Here is a 15,635-nt window from a genome sequence, read left to right as displayed (position 1 = left end):
AAGTTACAATATTACTTCCATAGTGTCCAGGTCTGGAAGCATCATCTCTAACAGGATATAGACAGAGTAAAGGTAGTCCCCAGGTCTGTACCACAAACCTATGAGGTAGGATGGAAGGACAATTTTGAATGTACCCACAGAGTTTCCCTATGAAAATCCCAAGATGGATGCTTTACCCCATGAACTTTGTAGATGCAGTTTACATAGGATAAAGAATGCATGGGGATTTCAAAATGGAATCACAGCACATGATTCACCATGACTGTCCTACCCTGCCCTCTGTGCCAATTTTTAAAGTTTTTTTTCATGCTGAATCATGAAGAACTGATGCATTTAACTTTTGCATGTCAAGCCTCAATCCAGTGTGTGCTTCAGCCGTCTTTCCAGCTTATAGTCACCACAACTAGCTTGTTTCAACGTAGAGTCATAACCGAGACACTGAAATCCTACTGGCAGGGGCAGCAGGGTCCCTGCTCCAGGACTGAGAGAAACGCCCAGGATCAGAGTGGATACAGCATGTTCCATCTCCAACAGCATCTCTTCGGCCAGACCGTTAGGTGAGTGGTCCATTCAAAGTTCTTTAGAAAGAAAGACCTCAGGGTCCTCTCCTCCCATCATCTTAAACAGGATATGCGAAGGTGAAGTCACCTGAGGTATTCTGGAAATAGTGGATTGCAGGGCCTCAGTTAACCTTATTGCGTTAATTGGTCTTGTAGCTGCTGCTATTTATCTATTTGTGTTTGTACAGTGTTTTGCAGCTGTTGTTGTCCTGTGGCCAGGACCTGTACTACTTGCTCTATTTTATCTCCCTTTGGGGCCAGCTCCCAAATGGATAACTCCTACAAGGCAGAGAAAACAAAAAACACCTGCTGGCCTGTCTGGCCCTAACGTACTACTTGACCACTGACTGATTAGGCAGAGATAGCCCCCATTGGCCTGCTGTAGAAGGAATTGAAGTCTGAAGGCCCCAGGAAAAAAACTCTGCAAGAAGTTTTTTTCTTCTTGGAAGCTGTGGGTTTTTACTTGTGCTTCCTGGTTAAGCAAAAAAAAAAAATCCTTGTACTGATCCAACATATAGCATATTCAGGTCTGCTACAGCTTCAGGAATGGTTAAGCAATGCAATAAGACTGGATCAGTTTAGTTATGGTGCAGGTATTTAATTACAGTGCTTCAAAGATTAATGAATCAAAAGAGTAGCTCACCTTACATCAGTCACAACTAACTGGCAAACTTCCAGTGTCTGAGCATATCGTGAGATCCTACCAGTTCCCTAGGGCCTCCTCAAGCTCTCTAGGCCTGGGCTCATATGAAGGAACCCTCCCTTCACCCAGAATCCCTTGCAGCCTTCTGTCTTAAGGAGATCTGAGTTAAAAACCTGAACTGGGCTCCTTAAGGTGTTATAAAAATAGAACAAATATGACAAACTCAACACTTGTTATTTTCTTGAGCACTGAATTTGGGGATTTCTTTACCGGTGTCCAAATATTAATATTAATAATTGAGAAGATAATAACTGAATAGCCCAAATTGTACCTATGGGTCTGCAAGTTAAATTTCAAAATTCAGGCAACTCCAGAAAAACAGGTTCTTTTCATGCATGTACTTTTACACCTGCTTTCAAAATAAAATCTCTCTCCCACATGCTAACCCCACCCCTCCTTTTTGCCACAGGTAACAGTATATATGCTGTAAACAGTTTATATACTTTTACCTACAATGAGAGTTTTCAAACATCCCATTTCCACAGCTCAAACACTGTTTTACTCATGGATATAGCTTTGAAAATAACCCTCTATAGGTTTGAAAGCAGTGGCGTGCAGGGACATTTATAGCAAGGGATTCAGTCTCACTCTCCCGTCCCACATGTGCTGCCCGCTCTCCCTACCTTCCCTCCCTGGTCTACAGCAATCTCATGCCCTCAACCTCCTCTCCCCTACAGCAGAACTTCTCAAACTTTTTTCTATCAGGGCACACATTCATGTTTGCTTGATCCTCGTGGTGCACCAAACCAAATTTTACAATGTCGCATATATTCATACCCACTGGTCGTGTGACTATGAAAATGCCAGAAAATGTATTTTTAACTAAATTAAACAACACTACCTTCCCCTCCCCAAGGGCCAATCCAAACAGCATTCCTTTTCTTTCTAATCCCAACCTCCTTCAAAATCCATTCCCAATCATTTCTCCCCAGTGCCCAGTGTTCCCTTAAAGGATTGGTTTGCTGTGTGTAAACGTTTTGGTTACATGTGAGCACTACTGCTCACATGTTACCTGTGAGCACTACTTTCTTTGATGCAAAAAGCCTGTCAATTTTATGCTAGCAGCAATCCAATCCTTAAAGGAAACATTAGCTAAGTCCATCCCTTACTTAAAATAATCAAATAATATCTACTAACAGCAGTGAAAATAAAATGTGTATGAAAAAATATTTTCAGCAATAATATTCAAAACTGCTTTCCACATGCAGGTGAAATTAATAAAGAGCAAACTTTTGTTAAAATAGAAATGAAGAATGGATGACCAGAATGCCATAAAAGCCAGTAATGATATGTACCATCATTTTCACAGCAAGAATTAAAGTTACATAAGACTTACCCTCACCAAAACAAAATAGAAAGGCTATAAAGTAAAAGTACAAATGCACGAACAAAAACTGAACTGGAAACCACAAGCACGACTGTATTAGGAAGTGCAACAATGGAAAAACAGAAACATTATCATGACTCACAAAACATCAAGCAATAAAACCAAAACATAAAATATTCATAATATTAAAATCATACTAATAAAAAGAATAAATGTTAAAACAGATGACAAACATCCAATAATTAAAAAAACTTATATACATTTCCTAAAACACCAATAAAATATTTCAAAACAGCAGAAACATCAAACACCACCCAATAATTAAAATAAAAAGGATTTTAAAAACTCCTGCTCTTCATACGTAGGATCTTTTTATTTCAAGTCACTCTGAAATTGTGACTTGAGGGAGGAAGGGCCACACAAACATTATCTTCTCTCTCTCACACACACACATAAGAACATAATAACATAAGAACTTGCCATACTGGGTCAGACCAACGGTCCATCAAGCCCAGTATCCTGTTTTCAACAGTGGCCATACCAGGCTACAAGAACCTTACAAGTACCCAAACACTAAGAAGATCCCATGCTACTGATGCCAGTAGTAGCAGAGGCCATTCCCTAAGTCAACTTGATTAATAGCATTTAATGGACTTCTTCTCCAAGAACTTATCCAAACCTTTTTTAAACTCAGCTACACTAACTGCACTAACCATATCTTCTGGCAACAAATTCCAGAGCTTAATTATGAGTTGAGTGAAAAAGAATTTTCTCCGATTAGTTTTAAATGTGCTACTTGCTAATTTCCTGGAGTACCTCCTAGGTCTTCTATTATCCAAACATGTAAATAACCAATTTACATCTACCTATTCTAGACCTCTCATGATTTTAAAGACATCTATCAAATCCCCCCTCAGCCATCTCTTCTCCAAGCTGAACAGCCCTAACCTCTTTAGCCTTTCCTCATAAGGAAGCTGTTCCATCCCCTTTATCATTTTGGTCACCCTTCTCTGTACCTTCTCCAGTGCAACTATATCTCTTTTGAGATGTGCTGACCAGAACTGTACACAGTACTCAAGGTGTGGTCTCACCATGGAGCGATATAGAGGCATTATAACATTTTCCGGTTTATTCACCATTCCTTTCCTAATAATTCCTAACATTCTGTTTGCTTTTTTGACTGCTGTAGTACACTGAGCTGACGATTTCAATGTGTCATCCACTATGATGCCTAGATCTTTTTCCTGGGTGGTAGCTCCTAATATGGAACCTATCATTGTGTAACTACAGCAAGGGTTATTTTTCTCTATATTCAACACCTTGCACTTCTCTACATTAAACTTCATCTGCCATTTGGATGCCCAATCTTCCAGTCTCGCAATGTCCTCCTGTAATTTATCACAATCCAATTGTGATTTAACTACTCTGAATACTTTTGTATCATCTGCAAATTTGATAACCTCACTCGTCGTATTCCTTTCCAGATCATTTATAAATATATTGAAAAACACTGGTCCAAGTACAGATCCCTAAGGTACTCCACTGTTTACCTTTTTCCACTGAGAAAATTGACCTTTAATCCTGCTCTCTGTTTCCATCGCGGAAAGATTAAATAATTTCTTTGCTTCGGTGTTTACTGAAGAGGATATTGGAGAGGTACCCATACTGGAGAAGGTTTTCATGGGTAATGATTCAGATGGACTGAATCAAATCACGGTGAACAGAAGATGTGGTAGGCCTGATTGACAAATTGAAGAGTAATAAATCACCTGGACCAGATGGTATACACCCCAGAGTTCAGAAGGAACTCAAAAATGAAATTTCAGAGCTATTAGTAAAAATTTGCAACTTATCATTAAAATCATCCATTGTATCTGAAGACTGGAGGATAGCTAATGTAACCCCAATATTTAAAAAGGGCTCCAGAGGTGATCCGGGAAACTACAGACCTGACTTCAGTGCCAGGAAAAATAGTGGAAAGTGCACATCAAAATCACAGAACATATAGAAAGACATGATTTAATGGAACAAAGTCAACATGGCTTTACCCAAGGCAAGTCTTGCCTCACAAATCTGCTTTACTTTTTTGAAGGAGTTAATAAACATGTGGATAAAGGTGAACCAGTAGATTTAGTGTACTTGGATTTTCAGAAGGCGTTTGACAAAGTTCCTCAAGAGAGGCTTCTAGGAAAAGTAAAAAGTCATGGGATAGGTGGCGATGTCCTTTTGTGGATTACAAACTGGCTAAAAGACAGGAAACAGAGAGTAGGATTAAACGGACAATTTTCTCAGTGGAAGGGAGTGGGAAGTGGAGTGCCTCAGGGATCTGTACTGGGACCCTTACTTTTCAATATATTTATAAATGATCTGGAAAGAAATACGAGTGAGGTAATCAAAATTTGCAGATGATACAAAATTGTTCAGAGTAATTAAATCACAAGCAGATTGTGATAAATTGCAGGAAGACCTTGTGAGACTGGAAAATTGGGCATCGAAATGGCAGATGAAATTTAACGTGGATAAGTGCAAGGTGATGCATATAGGGAAAAATAACCCATGCTATAGTTATACAATGTTAGGTTCCATATTAGGTGCTACCACCCAAGAAAGAGATCTAGGTGTCATAGTGGATAACACATTGAAATTGTCAGTTCAGTGTGCTGCGTTAGTCAAAAAAGCAAACAGAATGTTGGGAATTATTAGAAAGGGAATGGTGAATAAAACTGGAATTGACATAATGCCTCTGTATTGCTCCATGGAGAGAAAGTACCTTGAATACTGTGTACAATTCTGGTCGCCGCATCTCAAAAAAGATATAATTGCGATGGAGAAGGTATAGAGAAGGGCGACCAAAATGATAAGGGGAATGGAACAGCTCCCTTATGAGGAAAGACTAAAGAGGTTAGGACTTTTCAGCATGGAGAAGAGACGGCTGAGTGGGGATATGATAGAGGTGTTTAAAATCATGAGAGATCTAGAACGGGTAGATGTTAATCGGTTATTTACTCTTTCAGATAATAGAAAGACTAGGGGGCACTCCATGAAGTTAGCATGTGGCACATTTAAAACTAATCGGACAAAAGTTCTTTTTCACTCAGCGCACAATTAAACTCTGGAATTTGTTGCCAGAGGATGTGGTTAGTGCAGTTAGAATAGCTTTTTTAAAAAAAGGATTGGATAAGTTCTTGGATGAGAAGTCCATTACCTGCTATTAATTAAGTTGACTTAGAAAATATCCACTGCTGTTACTAGCAACAGTAACATGGAATAGACTTAGTTTTTGGGTTCTTGGCAGGTTCTTATGGCCTGGATTGGCCACTGTTGGAAACAGGATACTGGACTTGATGGACCCTTGGTCTAACCCAGTATGGCATGTTCTTATGTTTCCTGTCTTTTAACCAGCTTGCAATCCACAAAAGAACATTGTCTCCTATCCCATGACTTATTAGTTTTCTGATAAGCCTCTCATGTGGGACTTTGTCAAACGCCTTCTAAAAATCCAAATACACTTCATCTAGCAGTTCACCTTTATCCACATGTTTATTAACCCCTTCAAAACAAAGAAGCAGATTTGTGAGGCAAGACTTCCCTTGGGTAAATCCACACACACACACACACAATAACATATTCATTCTCTCAGTCAATCCCTCTCTTATAAAGATGCCTATGCTCTCAAACACACTCCCTTTCTCTCCCTCACAGGCATAATGTGTGTGTGTGTGCCTATGAACGCCCGTATGTGACACATTGCTTTCACAGGCACACATGCTCACACAGGCACACAAACAAGCAGGTTCTCCATCTCTCTCTCTCGCAGGCACACACACACAAGCAGGCTCCCAGTCTCTCTTTCTCTCTCGCAGGCACACAGACAAGCAGGCTCTCAATCTCTCTCTCTCTCACAGGCACACACACAAGCAGCTCTCCTGGCCCTGCTGGTCCTGGTTCATCTTTGGCTGCAAGCAGGATGGGTTCTGCTCACAGCTTAACCAAGCCTTTTTCTCTCTTCAGCCTCCAGCGTGTGGGCTCTGCTCGCAGTTTTTTTTTCTTCGGCCTCAAGCAGGTGGGCTCACGCCTCCACCAGGCCTTTTTCTTCTTCTTTGGCCCTGAACAGGATAGGATCCGCTCATGGCCCCGCCAGTTTGTGGGTTGGATGGCAACAGGAATCGCATTTATCCAAATGTTATCTCCTACTGCTGCCAAGCTAGTCTCGTGATAAGAGGTGCGAGACTGGCTCTATGGCAGAAGGAGATGACATTTGGTTACATGTGACTCCTGCCGCCAGGGGAAGGGGGTTAGAGTAGGAAGGTATGTCACCATTGATCAGATCAGGCAGGGGTTTATTTTATTTCTGCCCGATCTGATGTTTAAAGTTGGAGTGGCACTTGCCATCCATAGCAAAGCTTATGGGATGGGGATTCACTGAATCGCTTGAAGGCCCTAACTTCACACCACTGCTTGAAAGATATAACTGAGTGTAGTTGTCTAGTGAAAATAAATTGTTTCTTCTCCGAGTGAGGCTTGGTTATAATTAGTTGACCAAAGGCATTAATATCTGCAAATGGTCAGCAACTTTATGAAGCAATTGTGTACATCATAAGGTCAGACATTCCTGAACCAAGCCAGAAGTTGAATGATTCACCATGGTCCCAGTAAGTTTCTCTTGTCTTTACTTTCAGCCTTCTTAGACTTGTATCTACCTTAATCTTTGACTGGCATGACTTAAAATATACTGGGATTACCAAAATGCTATATAGCTCTACTCATACATTTAAAAAAAGCTAACAGACTATGAGGGTTATTTACTAAAGGTTTATTGCGTGCGTTAGGGCCTTTTCACACGCAATAAGGCCCTATCACACACGATAAACCCCTATCGCATGCAAAAAGGGTCTTTTCGCGTGCGATAGGATTTAAATTAGCTGGAGGGGAGGAGACAGGGCGGGGAGGGGGAGGAGTCGGCCACAGCACCGCTGCCGGAGATAATGTGAGGAACATTATCGCAGCAGTAGCGCGGCGAATAGCTACACCTTTTACAGTGAAATTGCACTGCCATGGTGCGAACGGCTGCAGCCTTTCACAGTCCCGCCCCTCCTTCCCCTTCTCCCTTTTTCGCGGGATTCATCATTCCGCAAGGATTCATCATTCCGCAAGGAATGATGAATCTGCCCTATGATAGCAGAAACCCCCCCCCCAAAAAATCCATCTAGTCTGCTAATTTCCCATTCTAATTACAGAACCATAGACCCTGCGTAGTCCCTGGTCTTAGCCGTCCATCCCCTACTTCCACCACACACACATAAACAGTTCCCTACCATCAAGATCTAGGAAAAGTCTTCTGTATTTAGAAAACAAATGGTAAGCATATCTCATACCACTTTGACAGATGGTTGTTTCAGAATTATTTAGTGTCTGACTTTGTACAAGCTAAAAGGTAATGAGAGTAAAGAATCATATGATGATACCTGGCACTTCTTCTGCAGTTGTCTATTACTGAAGTTAATCTCCCTGGTGAATTTTATGTCAATTCTGGTGATGACATAGTTGCTGAGTTCTCTGTTGTCAATTCTAAATGTCAGCCTCAGAACTCAAATCAGCACTGTTGAAGATACCATTTCTGGCCTCAACCTTAACTGGACGTCAGCATCTAATAGCAAATTACTAAGGGAAAAGTTAAGGTTGAGGCAGCAGTCAACAACTCCTTTTCATTGAGTTCAAGGAGATGGCTCATCTTAGAGAATCCCCTGACAATGCCCCATTAGAAAATCTATGTCAGAACTAATAGAAAAAATGCAGCTGAGGAAAATGTAAAGAATCTTGTCAGTCCTGCATATTTTCAAGTAAGGGCCCTAAAGCTAAAGGGATAGCTGACATTTTCCTACTGCTGCTATTGGGGCCGATGCACTGTTAACCCACATTCGGACACGGGATAAATAGGCGCTAATCCACCCCCTAAAGCAATAGGGGGATTAGCGCCTATTTAACGCGAGTGTGACGGCCGTTTTCATTACCGGCAGATAGGCAGGTTATGAAAATCGAGGCAGAGTTTACCGGAGTCGGTCTTCATAACCGGCAGCCGCAGCGGGTCGCCCTTGCGGACGCCATGTATGTGTTAAAAAAGCGGGAGCTGAAAAGTCAGTTATGAGGGTAGCAGCAGCAGTCTAGACCAGGCAGGCAACAATTACGGCCCGAGCCTTGTCATAGTGGTAGGTGGTTGTCAATGTGCACCCTGCTGCTTCTTCTATACCCTTCACATTGCCAGCTCTCTTCTGTAATGGTGACTTTCATCAGTGTCAAAAGGAAAAAAGAGGAATACTCCAGGGGCTGAGCAGGGGTGGAGAGAGGAACAAAAGTACACATGGTAGGGGGAGCATGACTGAAGTTTTGCATAAGATGTCTTATACCCTTGCACTTGCTCTGTTATACTGTAATACAGAGTTTTTATCAGTGAAGAAAGTTAAGAGATACAGACAACTCTGACAGGATGTGTACTCATCAACAGTGGGAGTCTTACCTTTTAATGATATTCAGAATATAAACCTATTAAAAACCATAATCTAGTAAAAAAAATATGATAAGAAAACTGTTAGTAATATCTGGTCTAGCAAGCTCTCAAATGAAGAGGCAAGATTTGGATTGAGGTTCCTTTACCCATCCACCAGGAACCAAACAACCTCGCTTTCTGGAAAAAAACTAAGGCAGGGCTATTCAACCAGGCCTTTTCTCAGCCGGCTCATTAGGAATATTAAAGATTTCCCCATACTTGGTCCTTATGCCATTCAATAGTGCTCAGTATTAACTACATTTAACCAAGTTATACCTGTCTAATTCCTAATTTCTGTAACCCGCCTTGAGAACAAACCTGGTAAATAGTAGAATATCAATTGTTCATAAATAAATATTCTTTAATTAGACTGTAACTTGAACAAAGGGTTTATTTTCCTTTATTCATGAGGCAAGTCTGGGATGGTTTTCCAGTTTCTCTTTGATCAGCACAAAGCAACACCCAATGATAGTGAAGCAGAAGGATAGGTAAGGAGAAAAGATTTGTTTTTCCAAGATACAGCTCTCCAAATGATAGCTGAAATTAAATATAAACTGTATTTTTCTGCAAGGAATTTGTCAATTAATATTAATCTATTACAGATAAAAAGGGAATAAGAACATTTAACAAATCTGTACATACTGAAAGTTGTCCAGATAAAAACTGGGGTACATCCCGCAACATTCCGGGACTCATCGGAGACGTCACTGATATAGAAGGGCGGTCCATTTTCTGAGATTCAAATGAGCTAGAACCTGTGAATAAATAAGTACAGAATTATGAATGTAGGAAGATTATTATGAGTGTGCACATTTAAACAAATATGTAAATACAGAAAGAATTATGCAGGTAGTGGAGCTGAAGGACATAATGAATAATTTATACAAATGGTTAAGTATTCTATTTTTAGCCAGATCATGCTGAACAAAATGTAACAACCCAGTTAACAAATAACAAAATTCAGTATGCTGCTATGATGATCTCTAACTGTTTTAACTTATTAAGTTCCTATGGCCTCAGACACCTGTAAAGGGATAGAGGATGGTTAATAGATAATTGACACAGCAAATCATGGTTTGGATGCTGGCAGGTACTTTTGCACAGTTCATGTGCATGTGCACTTTCTGCCCTACTTCAGTGATACAAACGTTGCCTTCTATTGGCTACTACAGGTATCCATACTTGAAAGAATGGTTGCCAGGCATTTTTATGCTTTCCAACATATAGAATGTTGAAAAGAATTATATAAAAGGGAAGTCAGTCTGTCTGTCCACAGACACAATAACTCTCCATAAAATACTCTCCATAAAATGGACAGAAATTCAACACATTTGAAATGCAAGAAGAAAATGTAAATATCTCAGAAAAGATCAAAAACCAGAAATATCAGCTGAGTATTTTCAAAGAACCAAGCCTTCCCCAAAAACTGCCCATTTCTTCTACAGGAAACCGTTAGAAGCTGTTGATATGTTAGAATGCTTACCAATGCAGCATTCCTGTTAGCGCCGCCGGTGCCAACAGACCATGGGCGCTTCCTCTTACCCACGGCCTGGCTGTCCTGGCTCCCTCGGGGGCTCTTGCCGCAGCGGCAAGCCGCTTCTGCTGTTCCCCGGCTGCCCGGGCTTTCCCTCAGCCACATAATGCCTCCGACACAGCCAAAACCGATCCTCCCCTAGCTCGCGCACATGCCAGGACTCCGCCCCTTAAAAGGGCCACGGCGGGAAAACCAGGCCCAGCCCCTAGCTGATGTCAGGAACCCTGGACTTCTTAAGGGAGCTTCTCCGGTTGCCCTACGACTTGGCAACAAGTTCTTCTACGTGCTTCTGGCCTCCAGTGTGGACTAGCCCTCCAAGTAGCCTTTGTGTCTCTCCCTTCTCTTCGACCTCAGACCAGAACTGACTTTGCCTTTAGCCACCTGCCCAGACCTCGGAACGGAGCTGACTTTGCCTTTAGCCACCTGCCCAGACTTTGAAACGGAACTTACCTCGCCCTCAGCCACCTGCCCAGAACTCGGACTGGAATTGACCTCGCCCTACTTCCTTGGCCGCCCTCGGGACCAGTCATACAGAAAGGCTACCTAAGACCAACCGGCCCCAGCATCCAATGGCTCAACCTGCGGGGAACGTGGGCTGGCCCTGGTGAAGCATCCGCTTGCCTCTGCTTCCTGACCGGCCTTGCTTCCTGGCGGTGGGGACCTGCAGGGTTTGCCCAACAGGTTGCGCCAACTCCACCTTGGGCCAAGGGTCCATGTGTAGCAACAATTCCAAACACTCGCACCACCACCTAGCCCACCACCTCTTCCCTCTTCCCTCTTCCCTTTTCCCTCACCCCAAAACACACACATACAAAAAACCTACCAGCACTTTGGGATAGAGTAGCACAGGCAGAAAGAGTCAAAGACAAGGAAAATAACTGAAGCAACTGGCAAAGGATGGTATCAAAAGGCACCTCCACAGAAATACACATCACAGCCTTTCCCCTGCTCCCACACAAAACACCCACCTACTACCACTCATATTCCAACACAGAATCTCACAAATACCCTTCCCAAACTCTTCCTAAGCCTCTCCACATATCCACATATCCACATATCCACTCCTCACCCCCATCCCCAGCAATTCAGCCGGCATGTTGAAGTCAGACAATACTGTCAATACCCATTGACTGGCTGGACATAAATGTTACATTTTGAAATTCCAAGTGCAGTTTAGAATTTCAATATCCAAAAATGCTTGGAAACCACTCGACTGTACCTCTAGCACTCTTTCAAGTATCAACTGTCATAACAGGAGTTGGGCAGAAATACCATTTCATCCCTCCCTCCTATATCAGTATTTCACCAGTTTAATTTATCTAAAGTATGTTAAATGTATCTTTGTGGGCTCATTCAGTTTGGATAAAGATTGTACATTAACTGTGTATTGTTGAACAATGACTAAGCTAAACAATAAAACTAAGACGTATACCACATAGATGTTCTCTTGAGAAATTATAGGGCCCTTTTTAGGCTACAGAGCATAATTATTTGAATCCATAATTTCTGGATTTAAGAGATGATCATGGCATGATGATAATAAAAGGAAGATTGGAGCCTGGGGAACATTTTATTACAGCTGCAAACTGATGTTCTTGAAAAAGCGATGAAATGTGCAGAAAAGAATGACGCATGAATAATACAGATTGTCACTCAAGAGTTGGAGCAGCTAAGAAATTCCAGTAACAACTAATGGTGCTTAAAAATAATTGTATATACCTTTCTTCCTTAGTAAGATAAAATAAATGCAATAATTGTATTATTTTTAGATTTGCAGCCTTATACCGATTATCCAGTTTACTTATAGCGATATAAAAATAAATTTCTATGAGACTGCTTTGAGTTCCCCAAAGAGATCACTTTCCTGACTTTCTCTGATAATACAGACCTTCAAGGAAGGAACAATGTTCTTCTAGCACCCTGCAACCCATGTACAATCCTACATGCATTCTTAGAAGATTAAGATAAACATGCATGAGGAGTAGTAATAGTAGTAGTATTATTTCCATTGCAAACAAGTAAAAATTGTATAGCATCAGATGAAGCAGTGTCTACTACATATTGAATTTCGGTCAAATTTTAGTGGGACAAAGTTATCCAACCTTCTGGCTGACTATTCCTATGTTTCTCAGAATTAGTGTGTTTTTAAGACTAGTTTTTAAAAAAATACTTTAAAGATATTTTCTATTGCATTCCCCAGTTTTTCCAGTTTGAGCTGTACCTCAATTTCTGCATTATTCATTGCAAGTTCTTATTGACATAATAGCAAATAAGAAATGAGAGGTGTAGAAATATTTAAAGGAAAAGAAGCCTGACAGCCTCAACCTTACTATGACAGGCCAGAAAAAGAAAGAGTGACAAAATAAAAAAAAATGAATATAAAGAAGTTCATTTTCAGACACTGGCTGGCTAGCAAAGCTAGCCAGATAAATTTATCTGGCTAAGTTTGCGGGGATATTCATCGTTGCAGGAACACCACTGAATATACCCAGCTTTGTCAAAGTTAGCCAGATAAATTTATCTGGCTAAGTTTAGGGCTGCTATTCGGGAGCCCTAAAGTTATCCAGCTATATTAGACAGATGGTGCTGAAAATGGGTGTAAAGGATTTAATTGCTGGACATCATCAACCATGTGGTTTGTAGTTTTTTGGGAGCTTTCCTGGACTAGTTTGCAGAAGATATTCAGGACAGAAGAAAATATCTGAGGGCCTTGAAAGACTGATTCATTCCCCCTTGTCAGGAAAACCCCCACAGGAGGGATGACCTCCAACCAGAAATCACCTGTGCCCTGCCAGAAATTAGGACAGGTTACACAAATTATGAATGTATACCCTATGTATACCATGTTCCCTCTTGTTTTATGCAGGCAAGTTTGTGCATGTTGTGAAAGTATTTACATAGTTTTAGTTGGCTGAAATCCACTTATCTGAAAACAGTTGACTTTCACAATTGAATCTGTTTTTACCTCATAACAAATGAAGGCCTGATTCATTAAGGATTTTTCCCATAGATATAAATGGAAGAAAATGCTTCATATCTTTAAAATTTACCCAAATGTATCTTTCTTTAATTACTATATCATTGTTTTTGTTTGTCTATGCAGGAAAAAAATATCAAAAGACTTTAACAGGCCAATATTCAGCTGGCTGGAAAGTGGATAAAGTAGCCAGATAAACTTATCCGGCTAAAATTGACAAGCGGCAGGTGGCATCTTATAGACTAACCAATTAATTGAGGCATGGGCTTTCGAGAAAAGAGTCCACTTTGTCAGATGCATATTTCAAGTAGTCCCAAAGATGTCCAGCTAACTTATGGGGTCATTCATCATATTACATTAGGGCCTTATCACGGGCGTTAGGACCCTAATGCCCACGATAATGCCATAACTCAAGCGTTATTTATTGCATCGCAAGATGCATATGCAAATTTTTTAATTTTAGTCAAAAGTGAGGAGTTTATGAAAATGAAGGGCATTTAAAATGTCAGAAATAACTATACCTTTTTTCCTGGCATTATGCTGTGCAAATCCATTTCGGGGGGGGGGGGGAGGGAGAGAGAAAGAGAGAGTGTGTCTGGGGTGCTGTTCGTACTTCTGACTGTGCATGTAAAACTGCCCCCCAACCCTAAAACACCAGCAAAAACTCACCTCGAGTATTAGTTGCCTGTCCTACAGTGGTATAAATAGTTGACTAATATGAGAGTCTTAAAAAGAGTCTGACTCTCTCTCTCTCTCTCTAAGCAGCCCAAAACAAGGAAATGCTTGTCTGGACACTTCATAGGTGTGATAAATTTAACATGTATTGCAGTAGCTCAAAAATTATCCTAACTACACCACTTTTTTTTAGCTTGGGTGCTATTCGTGTGAAATTTATAGCAAAATGATGAATCTAGGTCTTAGCCAGATAACTTAACTCCATCTCCTGAAACACCTCCAGGTTATCCACCTAAGTTTTGTTTGACTAACTACTTAGCTGGATAAACCAAAGGTATTCATCATGTGGGGAATTTGAAATACCATCCTGAACTTAGCCAGACATAAAGACTGAATATTGGCCATTTAAGGGATAACAGATCAAACATACATATAGGATAGATAGAAATATATTTAACCTTAGAATGAAACTTACTGGACTCCAGTTGTGCATGTGTGCTATCAGGTATTCTAGGTATATCTCTGAAATATTAGAAAGCATAGAAGACTGATTACTTGTCATTCATTAAATACAGTCTTTCATTACTGTACAGTATTGCATATGTTTGTTATAGTAAGCAATAGTGAATGTATAGGGTATCACTTGAACATTTTAATAAGTGAATGAGCAACTGAACCACAAGCCAACAAGGGGTAAATAATCAGATTACATCCTTTGTTAAAAAATACAGTGATAGTTTTTACCACCATGGTTTGTACCAATAATCAAAGTAAAACTATGGGAGTTGTTTAGCTTTGATTACTGACCCCAGAAAAATTACTCATAGAAATGTGTGCCTGCTTGTTCTGTGGGTCATTTTTCCATTGGAAACTATGCATGTAGTTTCCTTTCCCAGGTAAAGTACATTCGATGAGGGCAAGAAATAATCAAAGAGCCATTTCCACTGATAAAACAATGTTTTACTGGTGGAAATAGCCAGTCCTATATAGAAGGATAAAGTCAAGCATTTGATCAATGAAATATCAGATAGTAAAATAGAAAATACGTAACATAAGTAAACCATTTGGTGTCTAGCTCAGTTTAAGCCATTTCTTGAACAGACCTGTTTTATGATAGTCTTTTTTAGAAAGTTACTAGTTTGTTATGTTTTATTTAGTTTATTGTGATTGTATCCACAATAATGTTTTATTATTGATTATTAATATTTAGGGCTTTGCTTTTATTTAGGTTTAGACCTGATATTATGACCATGTCTTATTAAGAAAGTCTATTCCGCTTCTTAGCTTTTTTCTAATTGTATTAGGATTATACTTG

The 15,635-nt window shown here is 40.4% G+C and overlaps 1 protein-coding gene across 1 annotated transcript in view; it reads right to left on the bottom strand.

Annotated features, from left to right (window-relative positions):
• LOC115085620 (regulating synaptic membrane exocytosis protein 2-like) overlaps window positions 1-15,635 on the bottom strand; it is a 914,496-nt gene that overhangs the window by 837,532 nt on the left and 61,329 nt on the right. Inside the window, exons 5-6 of the mRNA XM_029591858.1 lie at window positions 14,796-14,842; window positions 9,777-9,889 (exon numbers count right to left, since the gene is read on the bottom strand). Coding sequence (XP_029447718.1) covers window positions 9,777-9,889; window positions 14,796-14,842 — 160 coding nt within the window. The remainder of the gene's footprint in view (window positions 1-9,776; window positions 9,890-14,795; window positions 14,843-15,635) is intronic.

The sequence above is a fragment of the Rhinatrema bivittatum genome, chromosome 2, assembly GCF_901001135.1.
Source record: "Rhinatrema bivittatum chromosome 2, aRhiBiv1.1, whole genome shotgun sequence".
Lineage (NCBI taxonomy): Eukaryota > Metazoa > Chordata > Amphibia > Gymnophiona > Rhinatrematidae > Rhinatrema > Rhinatrema bivittatum.
Note: the sequence above shows the minus strand (reverse complement) of the source record. Positions and strands in the feature narration are given on the sequence as shown.